General features: G+C 64.6%; 1 protein-coding gene across 1 annotated transcript; it reads left to right on the plus strand.

The window, feature by feature from the left end:
• The first annotated feature begins 2,783 nt into the window (after positions 1 to 2,783).
• Positions 2,784 to 13,703, plus strand: SCARF2 (scavenger receptor class F member 2). Its single transcript, XM_058656538.1, has 11 exons — positions 2,784 to 3,087; positions 7,448 to 7,506; positions 7,586 to 7,687; positions 7,861 to 8,380; positions 8,489 to 8,707; positions 8,827 to 8,955; positions 9,437 to 9,540; positions 9,632 to 9,749; positions 10,088 to 10,200; positions 11,023 to 11,175; positions 12,076 to 13,703. Exons 1-11 carry the CDS (start codon positions 2,795 to 2,797, stop codon positions 12,900 to 12,902), a joined length of 2,637 nt encoding a protein of 878 aa, XP_058512521.1. The 5' UTR covers positions 2,784 to 2,794; the 3' UTR covers positions 12,903 to 13,703.
• The last annotated feature ends 1,549 nt before the right edge of the window (positions 13,704 to 15,252 follow it).

Here is a 15,252-nt window from a genome sequence, read left to right on the forward strand (position 1 = left end):
CCAGCCAGCCAGTCTGCCGTCGTGGGGGCTCAGGCCGATGCTGTGGGGTGCAGCCGACAGCCGAGGGAGGCGCTGGACCTGGGGTCCCTCAGGCTCCAGTGCTCGGCCTTTGGGGCCCCTGCCACAGCCCTCAGCCCTGTCCCTGCTGGCCTGAGAGAACTGCCTTCTGCCAGGCCACCTGGGGGCCGGCAGCCTGAGTCAGGGGGTACTTGGCACTCTTGCTTTTTCTTTTTGTCTTTTTTTTTTTTTTGTGAACAGGGGCTGGGAGAGCCCTGCCCAGGGTTGGGGGCACACAGAGGGAATCTGGGGCCTGGAAGTCCCTCTTGCCTGCCTCCATCCCTTCGTGCCTCCCTCCCCCTTCCCCTCCCACGGGATTTTTCTGCCCCTGTATTGCTGATGAATGAAATAAAAGCATCTTACAAGTGGTGTGAGAACTGCTTCCCGGTAGCCACGCCCCGAGGCGGAGGGGGCGTGGGCAGCATCCAGGCTGGCAGACAGTGTGTTCCTGGAGCCCCAAGGGGTGGGTGACAGCCTGTCTGCTGCCCCCCCTGGGGGGAGACTGTTAGCCCCACCTCCTGGAACCTCTTCCAGTTCCTGTGGGAAATCAGGGCTCCCAGCCTGAGGCCCCATGGGGGGGCATGGCGATGCTCAGTACCAGTCCTGCTCCCCCCACCCCCACCAAGGGCCGCCTTGCTGGCCTATGCCTGGCTCCTCCCCACTCCTAATCCAGTCCCTGACACCCGAGGGGACCCTTGGGCACGTTGTCCCAAGTGCTGTGGCTGGTACCTCAGAGAGGAGCCTCCTCTGTCCTCAGTACCAGGGCCCCATGGATGCGCAGTAGCCTGCAGGTGGCTGGGACTCACGAGGCCCCTTCATCCCTCTAGTCAGTTGGGCTGAGAAAGTGTCTGGACAGGGCCCGGCGGCGTGGCCTAGCGGCTAAAGTCCTCGCCTTGAAAGCCCCAGGATCCCATATGGGCACCGGTTCTAATCCTGGCAGCTCCACTTCCCATCCAGCTCCCTGCTTGTGGCCTGGGAAAGCAGTCGAGGACGGCCCAATGCATTGGGACACTGCACCCGCGTGGGAGACCCGGAAGAGGTTCCAGGTTCCTGGCTTCGGATCGGCGTGCACCGGCCCGTTGCGGCTCACTTGGGGAGTGAATCATCGGACGGAGGATCTTCCTCTCTCTCCTCCTCTGTGTATATCTGGCTGTAATAAAATGAGTAAATCTTAAAAAAAAAAAAAAAAAAGTATCTGGACAGCTGAGTCCTGCAACACTTGTCCCAGAGGATGGCACTGCGCAGCTGTTGGGGCTCTCCTTTCTGGTCCACCCCCGCCCCATGCTGCCCTTGGCATTGTCACCTGCCCCTTGAGCCCTGTGTGGGACAAGACATCACACACTTTGGGGACATCACACACCTTCAGGCAAACCATGTTGAATCCCCTATTGGTCACCTCCGGCAGGGTGACCCTAGCAAGGTCCTGGCCACTCTCAGCACACATGACCCCCTCCTTGCCCAGGCGTTTCTCACCCTTCAGGATACACATCACCTCCTCCAGGGAGCTACCCTGTCCTCAAGTTCCCTGCAATTGGCCTGCATGATGGTCTGGGGGCCACACACCTGGTTTCATCCTGCTGACCGCCTAGCACTAAGCCTGGCATACAGATGCCAGGGCCAGAAAACCGCTGGGACAGACAATGCCGTGGGCTGGGCCACTGGGAACCTCTGCTGGCAGCTGTAGGGGGAGCCCCCAGTGGGAGTGTCCCCCCCACACACCCCCCACACACACACCACAAGGGCAACAGCCGAGGTCAGATCAGGGGGTGTGCCCAGGTCAAGCTGCCCACAAGTGGCGGGCCAGTTTACTTGTCCAAGGAGAAGTGTTTGCATTTGCCACCACACTGGGCTGACCCTACTGCTGCCTCCTCGCCACACCCCAGCTGAGGCCCGGCTGAGTTGCGGCCTGGGGAGCCCACTCCCCACTCTGCCCCTCCACCGGAGTTCCCCTCCCACCATCACCCCCACGTCCTTGACTTCTCCGAGTGCCCAACCTCCTTGGACCTGTGAACCCCTGGGTATGCCCCCCCCTCCCTAGTCTAGATCTCTCCTTCCTGCTTCTCCCAGCCCTTCCCCAACTTCTGCTCCACGCTGGCTGTGGCCTCATCCTTGTTTGCACCAGGGGGACCCGCATCCTCAGCCTCCCTGCTCCCTTGGCACTGTGCCCTGCAGGGGTCCCGCTGCTTGCCCCTGCACTGTGGTGCTGGCTCCCACGTGCCCCAGCCCCTTCCCTGTGGATCCCCCTGCCCAGGGCTCCCGCGGTCCCCTTCTGCCCTCACCTCCACCACCTGTCAGAGCTCAGAGCCCACTGGTCCACCCACACTACATCCCTCCTGCGTGTCCACATAGACTCCCTACCCAAGCCCCTCTGGAGAGGCAAGAGGCCCCCCAGCGTGGGTCGTCCTCCCCTGGCCGATTTCATGGCCCCGGGCTGGGGCGGAGCAGTGTCGCGCCCGCGTCCCTTTCTCTTCCCGTGCAGGGCGCGCTACGTGGCTTCTCCCCTGGGGTGCCTGGGAAGGGGAAAGGAAGAGAGGGGACGGCGCGGGAACGCGGGACTCCTCGCGCGGGTCCCCGCGGCGCCTCCTCCAACTTGGTTCTCCTAGTTGGTCCCCCAAGTTGGTCGAGTGGCCGCGTGGGGGCGGGGGCGGCGGCGGCGCGGCCGGAGGGTGGGGTCTGGCGCGCGCGGGGCGGGCGCTGCCGCCTGGCCGGCCGCGGCTGGCCCGGGCTCAGGGAGCCGATGTGGAATTTCCTGCCCGGCCCCGCGCCCCTCCTGCCGCCCCCCGCCCGGCCTCGCACTCGGCTTCCGGCCGCTCTCGCTGCGGCCGCACCGCGCCCGCGCCCGCCCCGCGCCTGCCCCGTGCCCCGCATGGAGGGTGCAGGGGCCCGGGGGGCCGGGCCGGCGCGGCGCCAGGGATCCGGGAGCCCCCAGCCGCCGCCGCTGCTGCCACTGCTGCTGCTCTGCCTGCTGCCGGGCCCCGCGGCGTCCCAAGAGCTGAACCCGCGCGGGCGCAACGTGTGCCGCGCTCCCGGGTAGGAGCCCGGCCCGCTTCGGGGGAGCGGTGGTGCGGGGGCGAGGTCGGGGCGTGTCGGGTCCCTTGACCGCCCTTGCCACACCGGATCGGTTCCAAGCGGAGACTCCGGGCAGGGGCCGGAGGGAGTGACGTGGGAGATTCGAGGGGTGACATCACGGTGTCCGAGGTTCCCGTCGGGCCAGGCTGTGGAGTTCGCACGGGGGAAGACCCCGGAACGGCATGTGCAAAGGCCCGGGGACGGGAATGGAACTGGAGCCGTTTGGGGAGGAGGGAGAGGGAAAGATCGACGCCTCCCGAGGTGGCGGCCGTGGAGATGGGTGTGTGTGTGGATGGGAGCATTTTGGAAAGCTAAGTCTGGGTCCTACCAAGAGCGGGCGCGAATGACCGAGGCGGACCACGAGGGATTTGGGGGATGGGAGGGCGCGGGACCCCTCTCCGCGGCGCCTCCTGTTGTGCCTGCTGGCTGCGTGGTGAAAACCGCACGGAGGTGCGCGCCGCGGGGACCCTCGGCAGCGTGGGGCGCAAGTCCTGCTGGATAGCATCGGGCGGGCCTCGGGCGCTGGTGCGGAGCCGAGGCCCCGACGCCAGGCGGGCCGGTGGGCCGGGCGGAGGCGCCACGGCAGCGTCCCGGACATCCTCGCGTGGGGCCGCCGGGGCGCGCAGCGGCGGGGGTGGAGGAGGGCGGGCGGCGCGGGGGGCTCGCGGCAGACAAGAGGCCGCCAGGGGGGCCCCCGGCGGGGTTGCCGAAGCCGCGCAGACCCCTCCCCGCTGCCAGCCCCGCCTCCGGGGCGTAGGGGAAGGGGGGCGCCATCTGCTTCGCATCCCCGCCGCCGCTGCTGCCGCCTCGCCGGCCTCCCCGGCCCCAGGAATGCGGCGGCCGCGCCGGGCGGGGCTGCGCCTGGAGATGGCGGGGGCGGCGTGGGGGTATGGCGGCCCGCGCCGGCCATCTCGTCCCGTGTCCGTGGATGGATGAGGGTCCTGAAGTGGGCCCAGCTCTTGTCCTGGGCACCCCCTGCTGGGCTGTGTGGCCTCAGGAAAAGCGCTTTACCTCTCCCAGAGCTTGGAAAATGCTGTTGCTGTGTGCTGTGCGAGGGTCAGTGCAGCGCCCAGTGGCCGATATGTCCGAGGGTACTTGACAAGAATAGTGGGGAAATGGAATCCTAAATTTTTGGTGCAAAGAAGTTTTCTGGAAAGTTCACGGAGGATGTGCGTTATTTAAAAACTATGCATGGATTTCCTTTTTTTTTTTTTGCACCAAAATAAACTTTTTTTTTTTTTTTAAGAGAGAGAGAGAGAGAGAGAGAGCGCCCCTGTTAGTTCAGTATCCCAAATGCCCACGATAGCCAGGGCTGACCTTGGGGGCCAGAAGCTGAATCTAGATCTAACCACTGGAGCCGTCACCCAAGCTGCAAACGGGAGCTGCTGCAGGGTCCTGCCACAGGGGCCACAGGTCTCCCCTTGGATCTCTGTCCCGGCACACACCCACCCACCCACCCCATAGAGGGGGTGGTGGTGGGAGTAGTCTGCCCTCTGTCCCGAGGCGTGGGCTGTTTTTCCTGGGTCATGGGATCTCCAGCCGGCTGGAGGGTAGTTTACAACAAGAGATGGAACCAGAGTTGGCTGCCCAGTTTCAAAGGCACTGGAGTCAGGGGAGTGGGGAGCTGGGACTGAGGGCAAGACCAGGGACATGGAGTGTGATGTTCTGAGAGGGAAAAGTGGCCCCCGTGCCCTTCGGAGTGGGGGAGATCTGAGCAGCCTGTCTCTCCCATGGGCGTAAGAGAGGACGTGGGGAGTGGGAAGCACAGGATGGCCTGAGACGGGACAGACTTGGGGTGCAGATTTGTTTTAGATTTACTTATTTGAAAGAGTTATGTAGTCACACACTTCCACCTGCTGGCTCATTCCCCAGATAGCCCCAACAGCAGGGTTTGGAGCATTTTCCAGGTCTGTCACATGGGTGCAGGGTCCCAAGGACTTGGGCCATCCTCCATGCATCGAAAGTAGAGCAGCCGGGACGCTCACTGGTTCTCATCAGTGATGCCAGCACTGAGAAGCAACTGTGCTGTAATGCAGCAGAGGTCCGCTGGCTCACTCTTAAAATGCACACCATGTATGAAGCTGGACTGCACTGAAACCAGTCCAGGGACTCAGCCTGCCGCTTCCACGCGGGTGGCAGCTATGTAGGGACTTGGGTCATCATCACCTACTGCTTTCCGGGTGCGCGTCAGCTGGAGGCTGTAGGGGAAGCATAGTGGCCGCGGAGCCCAGGGAATAGTACAGGCTATGGAGCGTGGGCCTCGTGCACCCAGTGCAGGAGCTCAGTATGGTTCAGGGTGGGTGTAAGGCTCCCCAGAGGCATAGCAGCTGGATCTGCAAGCCAGGCTGCCCTGTCAGGGTGGCCTGGAGGTACTGAGCAAGGGGAAGGTGGGACTGCAGGAGGCCTGAGGGACACAGCCAGGGGCGAGACGGATGTCCTCCTGGGACTGATGTGGGAGGGAAGAGGGACCCGCAGGGGACCATGAGCTGGTTTTGGGATGAAACAGCCTGGGGCCCTGGCTCCAGGCTGAGGTTCCTGTCACCTTTCCAGGAGACCCAGGCGAGTTCCCCCCTCGGCTGCTGGTTCCAGTCTGATTTCTTTGTAGAGAGAAGAGTAATGGAAAGAAGCCCTTTCTTTTCAAAGCAATAAATGAATAAACACATTTAAAGAGAACCTCAAGGCCTATGACATGGTGAAGTAGGTTAGACCTCTGCCTGTGGTACCAGCAACTATATGGGCACTGGTTTGAGTCCCAGCTGCTCCATTTGCAATTTAGCTCCCTGCTCCTGCGCTTGGGAAAGCAGTGGAGGATGGTTCAAGTCCTTGGTACCTTGCACCTACTTGGAAGACCTGGAGGAAACTCCTGGCTGCCCCAAGCTCTCGCCACTGGGGCCATTAGGGAAGTGAACCAGCAGATGGAAAGACCTCTCTTTATTTTTATTATTTTTTTAAAAAATATTTTTATTTTTTAATTTTTATTGCAAAGTTAGATATACAGAGAGGAGAGAGACAGAGAGGGGGAAATCTTCCATCTGCTGATTCACTCCCCAAGTGGCTAAAACGGCCGGAGCAGAGCCAATCTGAAGCCAGGAACCAGGAGCTGCTTTTGGGTCTCCCACATGGGTTCAGTGTCCCAAGACTTTGGGCCATGCTTGACTGCTTTCCCAGGCCACAAGCAGGGAGCTGGATAGGAAGTAGGCCCGCCAGGATTAGAACTGGCGCTCATATGGGATCCTGGTGCATGCAAGGCGAGGATTTAGCCACTATACCCAGCCATAGCTTTTTCATCATACACATTTTCCATGAACTTTGGAAGTCTCCCTATCCCCCACCCCCCTAAAATACCTCCATTTCACAGTCATTTGGGCCTAAATACGCTTCTCTTTTCAGTTTCCAGTTTCCCCTGAGGTCCTCTGCTGTCATGTTTCTCCAACCCTCTCTCTGGGAGGGAGCCCTGGGCTCAGGGAGGTTAAGCTCCAAATCTGAGCTCACACAGCCAGCAACAGAGACAGGCCTCCAAGCCAGTGCCCAGCTGCAGGGCCAGTCCAGGGTTCAAGGCCAGGCAGAAGAAGCAGTGGGGGTCAGTGCGCTTCAGTCTCCCTGGACACCCTCCTTTGGCCACCTTCCTGTGGTGATGGGGGGTGGACAGAAGCCAGCAGGACCTGGAGGGCCCCAGGAAGGTTGGGGGAGCAGCTGTAGCCTCTCTCTTCCCCATCTGTCCCCTCTGCCGCGGCTTCCTCCCTCCACGGCATCCCGCTTCCAGACTCCTGACCTGGCCCGAGACCAAGGGTGCTGTCCTGTGGGACTTCTCACACCTTCAGTCCCTCCTCCCCCACTGTGGCCACTCCCTGCTCAGCCCTCCCAACCCACAAGCCCCTTCTGCTCTCTGGGTTATGTCTTATGGGATGATGGCCTCACCCTTCACCCCCAAGGGATCTTCCCAGGCCCCCACACACCAAACTTCAGAGCAAATCTGGGAGGCCCAGTCCCATAGTCCCCACCCACCTCCTGAGATCACAGGGGTTTTTGTCAGGTCTTGGGGCTGGGACAGGCTAGGGGGACCCTTGAAGATGCGGTGGAGGGACTAGGGTAGTTAGGGCCCATTTGTAGGGTTTCCTCCTCCACCCACCAGGGTCTGTTCTCCCAGTGTCTCATTCACCGTGAGTCTCCCGCGGGTGCACTGCAGTGCACCCACAACGAGGGTTAAGGGTCGGGATAGCTGGCTCCCTGTGAGCCGCCTGGGGGCTCACCGCCCTCCCCCAGCATGCCGGAGTCTGGGAAGGGGGATGGGCAGGCTCAAGCATCCTCCCTCTGCCCGCAGCTCCCAGGTACCCACGTGCTGTGCCGGCTGGAAGCAGCAGGGAGATGAGTGTGCAATCGGTGAGTGGGCCTCCCCTGGGGGAGCGACGGGGGAGGGGGAGAGGACGCGCGTGGCAGCTCGGCTCTGTCTGGTCTGCAGCGGTGTGCGAAGGCAATTCCACGTGCTCCGAGAACGAGGTGTGCGTGCGGCCCGGCGAGTGTCGTTGCCGCCACGGCTACTTCGGCGCCAACTGCGACACTAGTGAGCGCGGGGCGGGTGCTGGGCGAGTGGGGTCGGGGTCCTGGAGAGGGGAGGCGGGACCTCGGAGGGGCGGGAGGATGGGTCGGGGTGGGCACAGGCGGCCTCGGGCTGGGTGCGGTGAGGGGCGTGCCCCTGCATTTCCAGCCCCAAGCCTGTCCTCTCCTGCCCCACAGAGTGCCCGCGCCAGTTCTGGGGTCCCGACTGCAAGGAGCTGTGCAGTTGTCACCCACACGGGCAGTGCGAGGACGTGACGGGGCAGTGTACGTGTCACGCGCGGCGCTGGGGAGCGCGCTGCGAGCACGCGTGCCAGTGCCAACACGGCACGTGCCACCCGCGGAGCGGGGCGTGCCGCTGCGAGCCGGGCTGGTGGGGCGCGCAGTGCGCCAGCGCGTGCTACTGCAGCGCCACGTCGCGCTGCGACCCGCAGACGGGCGCCTGCCTGTGCCACGCGGGCTGGTGGGGCCGCAGCTGCAACAACCAGTGCGCGTGCAACTCGTCGCCCTGCGAGCAGCAGAGCGGCCGCTGCCAGTGCCGTGAGCGCACGTTCGGTGCGCGCTGCGAACGCTACTGCCAGTGCTTCCGCGGGCGCTGCCACCCGGTGGACGGCACGTGCGCCTGCGAGCCCGGCTACCGCGGCAAGTACTGCCGGGAGCCGTGCCCCGCCGGCTTCTACGGCCTGGGCTGTCGCCGTCGGTAAGCCGGGGAGTTGTGTGGTGCGGTTGGGGTTGAACGGGCGGCCGGTGGCGGCGGCGTCTCCTCACTGCTTCCTGCCTTCGCACTGCCCTCTCACTCCCCCGTCAGGTGCGGCCAGTGCAAGGGCCAGCAGCCGTGCACGGTGGCCGAGGGGCGCTGCCTGACGTGCGAACCCGGCTGGAACGGAACCAAATGCGACCAGCCGTGCGCCACCGGCTTCTATGGCGAAGGCTGTGGCCACCGCTGCCCGCCGTGCCGCGATGGGCATGCGTGCAACCACGTGACCGGCAAGTGTCCGCGCTGCAACGCGGGCTGGATCGGCGACCGGTGAGCTGGTCGGCGCGCGCCCCTCCCCGCGGTGCCAGCCCCTGCCCGCGCACGCAGGGGGCCAGGTGAGGCCTAGTGGATCTGGGGTCTGCTCACCCCCGCGTCGTCCTGGTTCCCAGGTGCGAGACCAAGTGCAGCAATGGCACTTACGGCGAGGACTGCGCCTTCGTGTGCTCTGACTGCAGCAGCGGCCACTGCGACTTCCAATCCGGGCGCTGCCTGTGCAGCCCAGGCCTTCACGGGCCGCAGTGAGTGACGGCGGGCTCAGAATTGGGGGGGCCTGGAGGATACACATCCGGAAAGGGGGTCCAGCCAGACCTCGGGGCTGGCGGGCGAGGGAGGTGGGACCAGGCTGACCTGCGTCCTGGGCCCCCTTCCCCAGCTGGGCAGGGGGGGGCGGTGACGCAGCAGGGTCCTTGGGGGCCTTTGCTTATCCTGGAGTGGCCAGTTGAGCCGGTGGCCCAGTTGGGCTCCCGAGGTGACCCGAGTTGGTGTACAGCCAGGAGGCACGGGGTGTGGTGGGCAGCTCCCCCTGTCACCCTCGCAAGGGTCACCCCCAGAAACGAACAACCGAAGCCTCTTCCTGCTCCTGCAGGCTGAAAAAATTTTTTTCTTCCCAAAAAATTATGAGGGAGACCTTCAGCCCCTAGAGAATGGAGCCCTGGGGACGGGGCCAGGGCGCAGAGGCACGCCCCGCCCTGCCCGCCCTGACCCCACGCACTCCCGCAGCTGTAACCTGACTTGCCCGCCTGGGTTCCACGGGGTGGACTGCGCCCAGGCCTGCAGCTGCAGGGAGGACTCGTGCGACCCGGTCACCGGTGCCTGCCGCCTGGGTGAGTGCGGCGAGGACGTCCGCTGAGGGCTGACAGGGGACAGGGCAGCGTGCGCCTCCTGCGCTGACCGGCCCACCCCTGTCCCCTCCAGAGACCAACCAGCGCAAGGGCGTGATGGGCGCGGGCGCGCTGCTCGCCCTGCTCCTCGGCCTGCTGCTCTCGCTGCTCGGCTGCTGCTGCGCCTGCCGCGGCAAGGACCCTGCGCGCAGGTGAGGCCCCAAGGCGCCCGGGGTCTCCCCGCGGATCTGCCCGGAGCGCGGGCTGCGGCCTGGACCCCGCCACGCCCCGGGCCACGCCCCCAGGCCACCCGGGCCACGCCCCACTCAGCTCCCACTGAGATGGACCGCCCGGGCCACGCCCTTCAACTCCGCTCACTGAGATGGCCCGCCCCATTCCACGCCCCTCAGGCCCTGCTCTCACTGAGATTGACCGCCCCGGGCCACGCCCCATCACCAACTCCTCCCACTGAGATGGGACCGCCCCTTTCCGGGCCCAGCTCCTCCCATCTAGCTAGGACCGCCCCTCCGCTCAGGCTCCACCCCCACAGGGACCTCCCGCTGGGGAGGAAGACCCCGCAGAGGCTGTGCGGGCGCTTCAGCCGCATCAGTATGAAGCTACCCCGGATCCCGCTGCGCAGGCAGAAGCTGCCCAAGGTCGTAGGTGAGGAGGGCGAGGACCTGGGCTCGCGGGGCTGTGAGGAAAGGCAGCTGCTGTCAAGGGGTGCAGGGCTCCGCTGGGAAATGAGAGATCCTTGCGTGTTGATGTGAGTGGGGCATGGGGAGATGGGAACAGATGGGGGCAGAGAGGCTGCTGCTGGTCTGGGTGTGCCACAGCGTGTGCGGCAGCTGCAGGAGCCCTGGGTCCTCAGGGTGTGGGTGGGGACAGCTGGGTCCCCCCCTTTTGTAGGACTGTGCAGCTGATGGGATCTGGGTGTGCACGTGGGTGAGAGAATGCCCTCCTGCTGGGAAACATCCCCAGCCATGCCCTGCCGCTCCTCTTCTGGAAAGCCACAGGCTGGTCCCACAGCCAGCCCACCTTACACCCGGGCACCTGGTGCCAGGCTACCCCCTGCCTGCGTGCCCCCTCGTCCCTCATTTCCCACCTGTTTCTTAAGTTGGGTGGAGGTGGCTCAGCCTCCGGGGAGGTGAAGAAGGCAGAGAACACCCCTGTGTGCAGCCAGCAGAGAGATGGATGGATCCTGGAGTGAGGGTGGTGGTGGTGAGGCTGGGCTGCACAGCCCCTCTATTGGAAGGCAGGCCAGGTCAGGCCAGTCTCTGGCTCCCTGCTCCCTGTTGGATGCCAGGCCTGGGGAGGACAGCCCACTGAGGCTGGCTGAGATGCCCCCTTCACCCCATCTTCAACCCAAGCTTCTCTGGTTGCTGGGCTTGCATGCACCTGGAGTCCCCCTCTGCCTGCCCCAGCTGTGGCCTCCTGGGGTGAGACGGGGGCCACCTGGCAGCTTAGCCTCACTCCCTTTCCCAGTGGCCCACCACGACCTGGACAACACGCTCAACTGCAGCTTCCTGGAGCCGCCCTCAGGGCTGGAGCAGCCCTCCCCGTCATGGTCCTCCCGGGCCTCCTTCTCTTCCTTTGACACCACAGACGAGGGCCCCGTGTACTGCGTCCCCCACGAGGGTGAGTGCGGCTCAGCCTGGGTATGGTGCCAAATATTCCAGGAAAGATCTCTTTATCTGGGAGAGGGTCAGGCAGTGTGGGGAGGAAGGGGTTGGATGCGGCTGTGGAAACAGGGTGCTGTGCAGCTCTGCCTTGGGGTATGTGTGTGTGGGGATGGATGACTCACCTGTCGCTAGGTATGGCCCAGCTTCCCCTCTGTGCCTGGGGGATCTTTGGGGGACTTCTCAGTCTGCATCCCAGGCCCAGGACAGCAGGACAAGCCTGCAATTATGGCCCTTCTTTTTGTACCTTCCTCCCAGTCAGAACCAGTCAGAACCTTAAACATGGATTGTAATCCCTTTCAGGGTGAGAATTTTATTTAAAACAAAGTTTTGTTTTTATTCAAAAGGCAGAGTTACAGAGAGGGAAAGATCTCCCATTCACTGGTTTACTCCCCAAATGGCTGCAACCTCCAGGGCTGGGCCAGGCTAAAGCCTGGAGCTAGAAATTCCATCTGGGTTTCCCATGTGGGTACAGGGACCCTAGTATTTCGCCCGTCCTCTGCGGCTTCCCCAGGCGCATTAGCAGGGAACTGGATGGAAAGTGGAGCAACTGGGACTTGAACCAGTGCCCATGTGGGATGCCAGGGGTGGCGAGAGAGGGAGGGACGCTTTAACCCACATTGCTGGCCTCATGGGGGTCAGGCTTGGGGTGTGACTGGGGAAGGAGTTACAAGGTCACACTTTGACCCAGCAGCCTCACACGCTGGATAGGACACTCCAAGTGGGTTTGTGGCAGGAGTCCCGACTCTGGCTAGGCAGGTTTGGGTGCCAGGGTCCCTCCCCGAGTGGGTCAGGGTGGAGGGGACTGTCGAAGGTGTGTCCCTGCAGGCGCTGACTGCCTCGCCCTTCACCTCCATAGAGGCGGCAGCCGAAAACCTGGACACGGAGGGGCCCCCTAACCCTGCGGAGGCCCCGGCACCATCCCCCGCGCCCTTGGCCTCGCCGGCCTCGGTGGAAGAGACCGCTCCTCCGCCTGCGTCCTCCGACAGCGAGCCCTCGGCCTCGAGCGTGGAGGGCCCCGGGGCGGCGCTGTACGCGCGCGTGGCCCGGCGTGAGGCCCGGCCGGCCCGGGCCACGGGCGAGGCTGGCGGGCTGTCGCCATCCCCGGAGCGCAAGAAGCCGCCTCCGCCCGACCCCGCCACCAAGCCCAAGGTGTCCTGGATCCACGGCAAGCATGGCAGCACAGCCACCGCCCGTGCGCCCTCGCCGCCTCCCCCGGGCCCCGAGGCCGCTCCCAGCCCCAGCAAGAGGAAACGGACGCCCAGCGACCCGTCGGCGCGGCCCGGGCTGGCCGAGGAGGCTCCGGCCGCGCCCTCGCCGCCCCGGGCCCGAACGCGAGGTCGAGGCCTCTCGGAGCTCACGGACGCTCCCGGGCCCCCGCGCAGCGCGCCGGAGGCCGCCTCCATGCTGGCCGCCGAGCTGCGCGACAAGACTCGCAGCCTGGGCCGCGCAGAGGGACTGCCGGGTGCCCAGGGTCCCCGGGAGAAGCCGGCGCCGCCGCAGAAGGCCAAGCGCTCTGTGCCGCCCGCCTCGCCGGCCCGCGCGTCCCCCGCGCCCGAGGGCGCCACAGCTGGCTCGCCGGCCCCCGACACCCCTCGGAAGAAGACCCCCATCCAGAAGCCGCCGCGCAAGAAGAGCCGGGAAGCGGCGGGCGAGCCGGGCAGGGCGGGCGCCCCCACCCTGTAGTTCCCTCAGCTTCCCTGGCTTCGCCATGCTTGCCGCCCCTGCCGCGCCCTCAGCGTCTCCCGGCACGAGGCGGCCTCCCATTGGCCAAAGCTCGGCGGGAGGCCGCGTCTCATTGGCTCAGGCTCTAGCAGCCGCTCGTGGATTGGAGGAGCGTCTTCTGGTGGGAAGGCCTATGCATTCATTGCCATTGGTCAAGCTTCACCTTGGTGCTTCGGGCCTCATTGATCTAGGTAGGGAGTTGTGCCCAACGGCCCTTCCTTGCATTTCATTGGCTGAGTCCAGGAAGAGGGTCCTGTTGAGACACTACCTCCTATTGGCCAAAAGTACGTGTTGGACTGGAGATAATTTTCTCATTGGCTGAGGCCAGAAGCACTTCTCTCCCGGCTGCCTCTCATTGGCTAAGGCCTGGCGCCTGTGGCTGGCAGGAGGCGCCCAGTTCCCTGGCAGTAGCCTGAGGCTACGTGCACTGGGCAGGCTCGCGGGCATCTGGTCGACCAGAGCCTGGGGAGGAGGGCTGGTCTCCTCTTCCTCGGGGGCTCAGCGTCCCTGGGCTTAGCCCGGCCCACCCCTGCCCTTCCCTGCGACCCCAGGCCTGGCCCGTCCCCTTCAGCTGTCGAGCTGGTTTTGATGGCCTCCCAGACCCACCCCACCCCACCCTGCCCCCGCACGCCTTGGGGACCCCCCAGTGGCCTGAGGAGATGTATTTATAGGCCCCCCGGCAGGGCTGCTCCCACCCACCCGGATGCCCCAGGATGGGCGCTTCCCGGCTGGGGTTTGGCCACAGCTTAATAAAATGCCTTTTCCCCCTTGCTTCCCGGTTCTCTGCCTATTCCTTCTTGTCTGGGGGCTTTGGGCTTTGGGCTCCCCTCTCACCACCAAAGGGGAGATGTATGCACTTGTGATCCGCGTCTCCCCCACCCCACACCTAAGCAGCGCTGTGGGGACTCCAGGGCCCCCCGGGTAGCAGTGGGCTGTGGCCATCTGTCCTTCATCCAGCCATGCAAGATCAGCATGGGGTTTCCTGCCGCTTGGGCCTGTCCCACCCCCATGGGCCGTTCGCCTGGTGCCCAAGGAAACAGGCTGGGCCCCCCAGGGCAGCTGGGGGGAGCTACCTGTACGCACTGCCTCTGGCCACTGTGTGGAACCCACCGGGGTAAGGGGCAGGCTGTGCCACAAGGCCTGCCTGCAGCCCGGGCCACCTCTGCGTAAACAAGGCGGCCTGGCCCCGCACAGGGCCCTGCTGTCCACCTCAATGGGCTCCTTGTCCTCCACCGGAAACCCCACACCCGCCAGGAGGAGGAGGGGAACCTGCCTGGCTCTGTGCCCTCACCCCTAAGCCAGCCCCTGCCGCAGGCTTTCTACTGTGCCAATGGTTCCTGCCTGTCCTCTGCCCATTGGTTAGTCCCCTGGGCCTGGCCTCCCTTGCTGCCCACGTGTCCACTGGGCTAACCTTCTCCAGCTCTCTGCCCACTCTTCTGATGTTTCCTGAGTTGCCTGAGGAGGGGTGGGGGCTCTTCCTGAGAGGTACTCCCCTCCACCGGTACCCCCGGCACCCGTGCTGGACACTGGGATGAGGTCTGTTTCATGCTGTACTGCCTCTCAGCCGCCTGAGCAGAGATGGCCTGTGAGCCCTGGTCAGCGGCTGGCAGGGACACATACCCTCACGCCTGGCCTCAGCACATGGGTGAACATGGCTCTCCGTGCTAACTGGGCCCCCTCCCCCACCTCCAGCACTGGCCTTGCAGCTCCCAGCCACCAGCGCATTTGGGCATCTCGCCCGAGCTGGCTGTCCAGCTGAGTGTACAGGGCCCAAAGCCAGTCAGGAGGGACAGATGCCCGGTTGGGCTTGGAAAGAGTAAGGTGCTGACTGGCAGGGGTGGGATGGGGGTCCTGGTGTGCCACACAGTTGCCCCCTGAATTCCTTGCCCTGAGCTGGGGCTGTCCTGCACCAGCCCAGTGGGGGAGGCCAGGGGGACATCTCCTGCTACTGCGTCACAGACTTGACTGGCAAGGGTCCCTCTAGGGGATCCCTCCCCCACCTCCAGAGGGTCCAATCTGTGTCTCCCCCACTCCTCCGCTGCCACCAGCTCCTCCCCCTCCCCTCTCAGGGCTTGCAGTGGTGCCAACTCCCCCGGCAGGCGCCACAAAAGGGACCTGTGGCTGCTGGAGCCTCCGTTGCCATGGCGATGCGGACCGCAGGATCCACATCTGGTAGCGATTGAGGAGGAAACGCTGTGAGTTGTGGAAAATGCAAATATTTTCTGTAGCACAGAGCACAGAGGAATGTGGCGACTGGAGCAGGGCCTGGTTTGCAGCAGAGACGTGGCTCACAGGGAGGCCTGGGCTGCAC

This window comes from Ochotona princeps, chromosome 29 (genome assembly GCF_030435755.1).
Source record: "Ochotona princeps isolate mOchPri1 chromosome 29, mOchPri1.hap1, whole genome shotgun sequence".
NCBI lineage: Eukaryota > Metazoa > Chordata > Mammalia > Lagomorpha > Ochotonidae > Ochotona > Ochotona princeps.

Coding starts and splice junctions, on each gene's coding strand:
- SCARF2 (XM_058656538.1), top strand. CDS start 2,795: ATGTGGAATTTCCTGCCCGGCCCCGCGCCCCTCCTGCCGCCCCCCGCC. Junction 8,956..9,436: donor CCAGGCCTTCACGGGCCGCA/GTGAGTGACGGC, acceptor GCACTCCCGCAG/CTGTAACCTGACTTGCCCGC. Junction 9,750..10,087: donor GGCAAGGACCCTGCGCGCAG/GTGAGGCCCCAA, acceptor CCACCCCCACAG/GGACCTCCCGCTGGGGAGGA.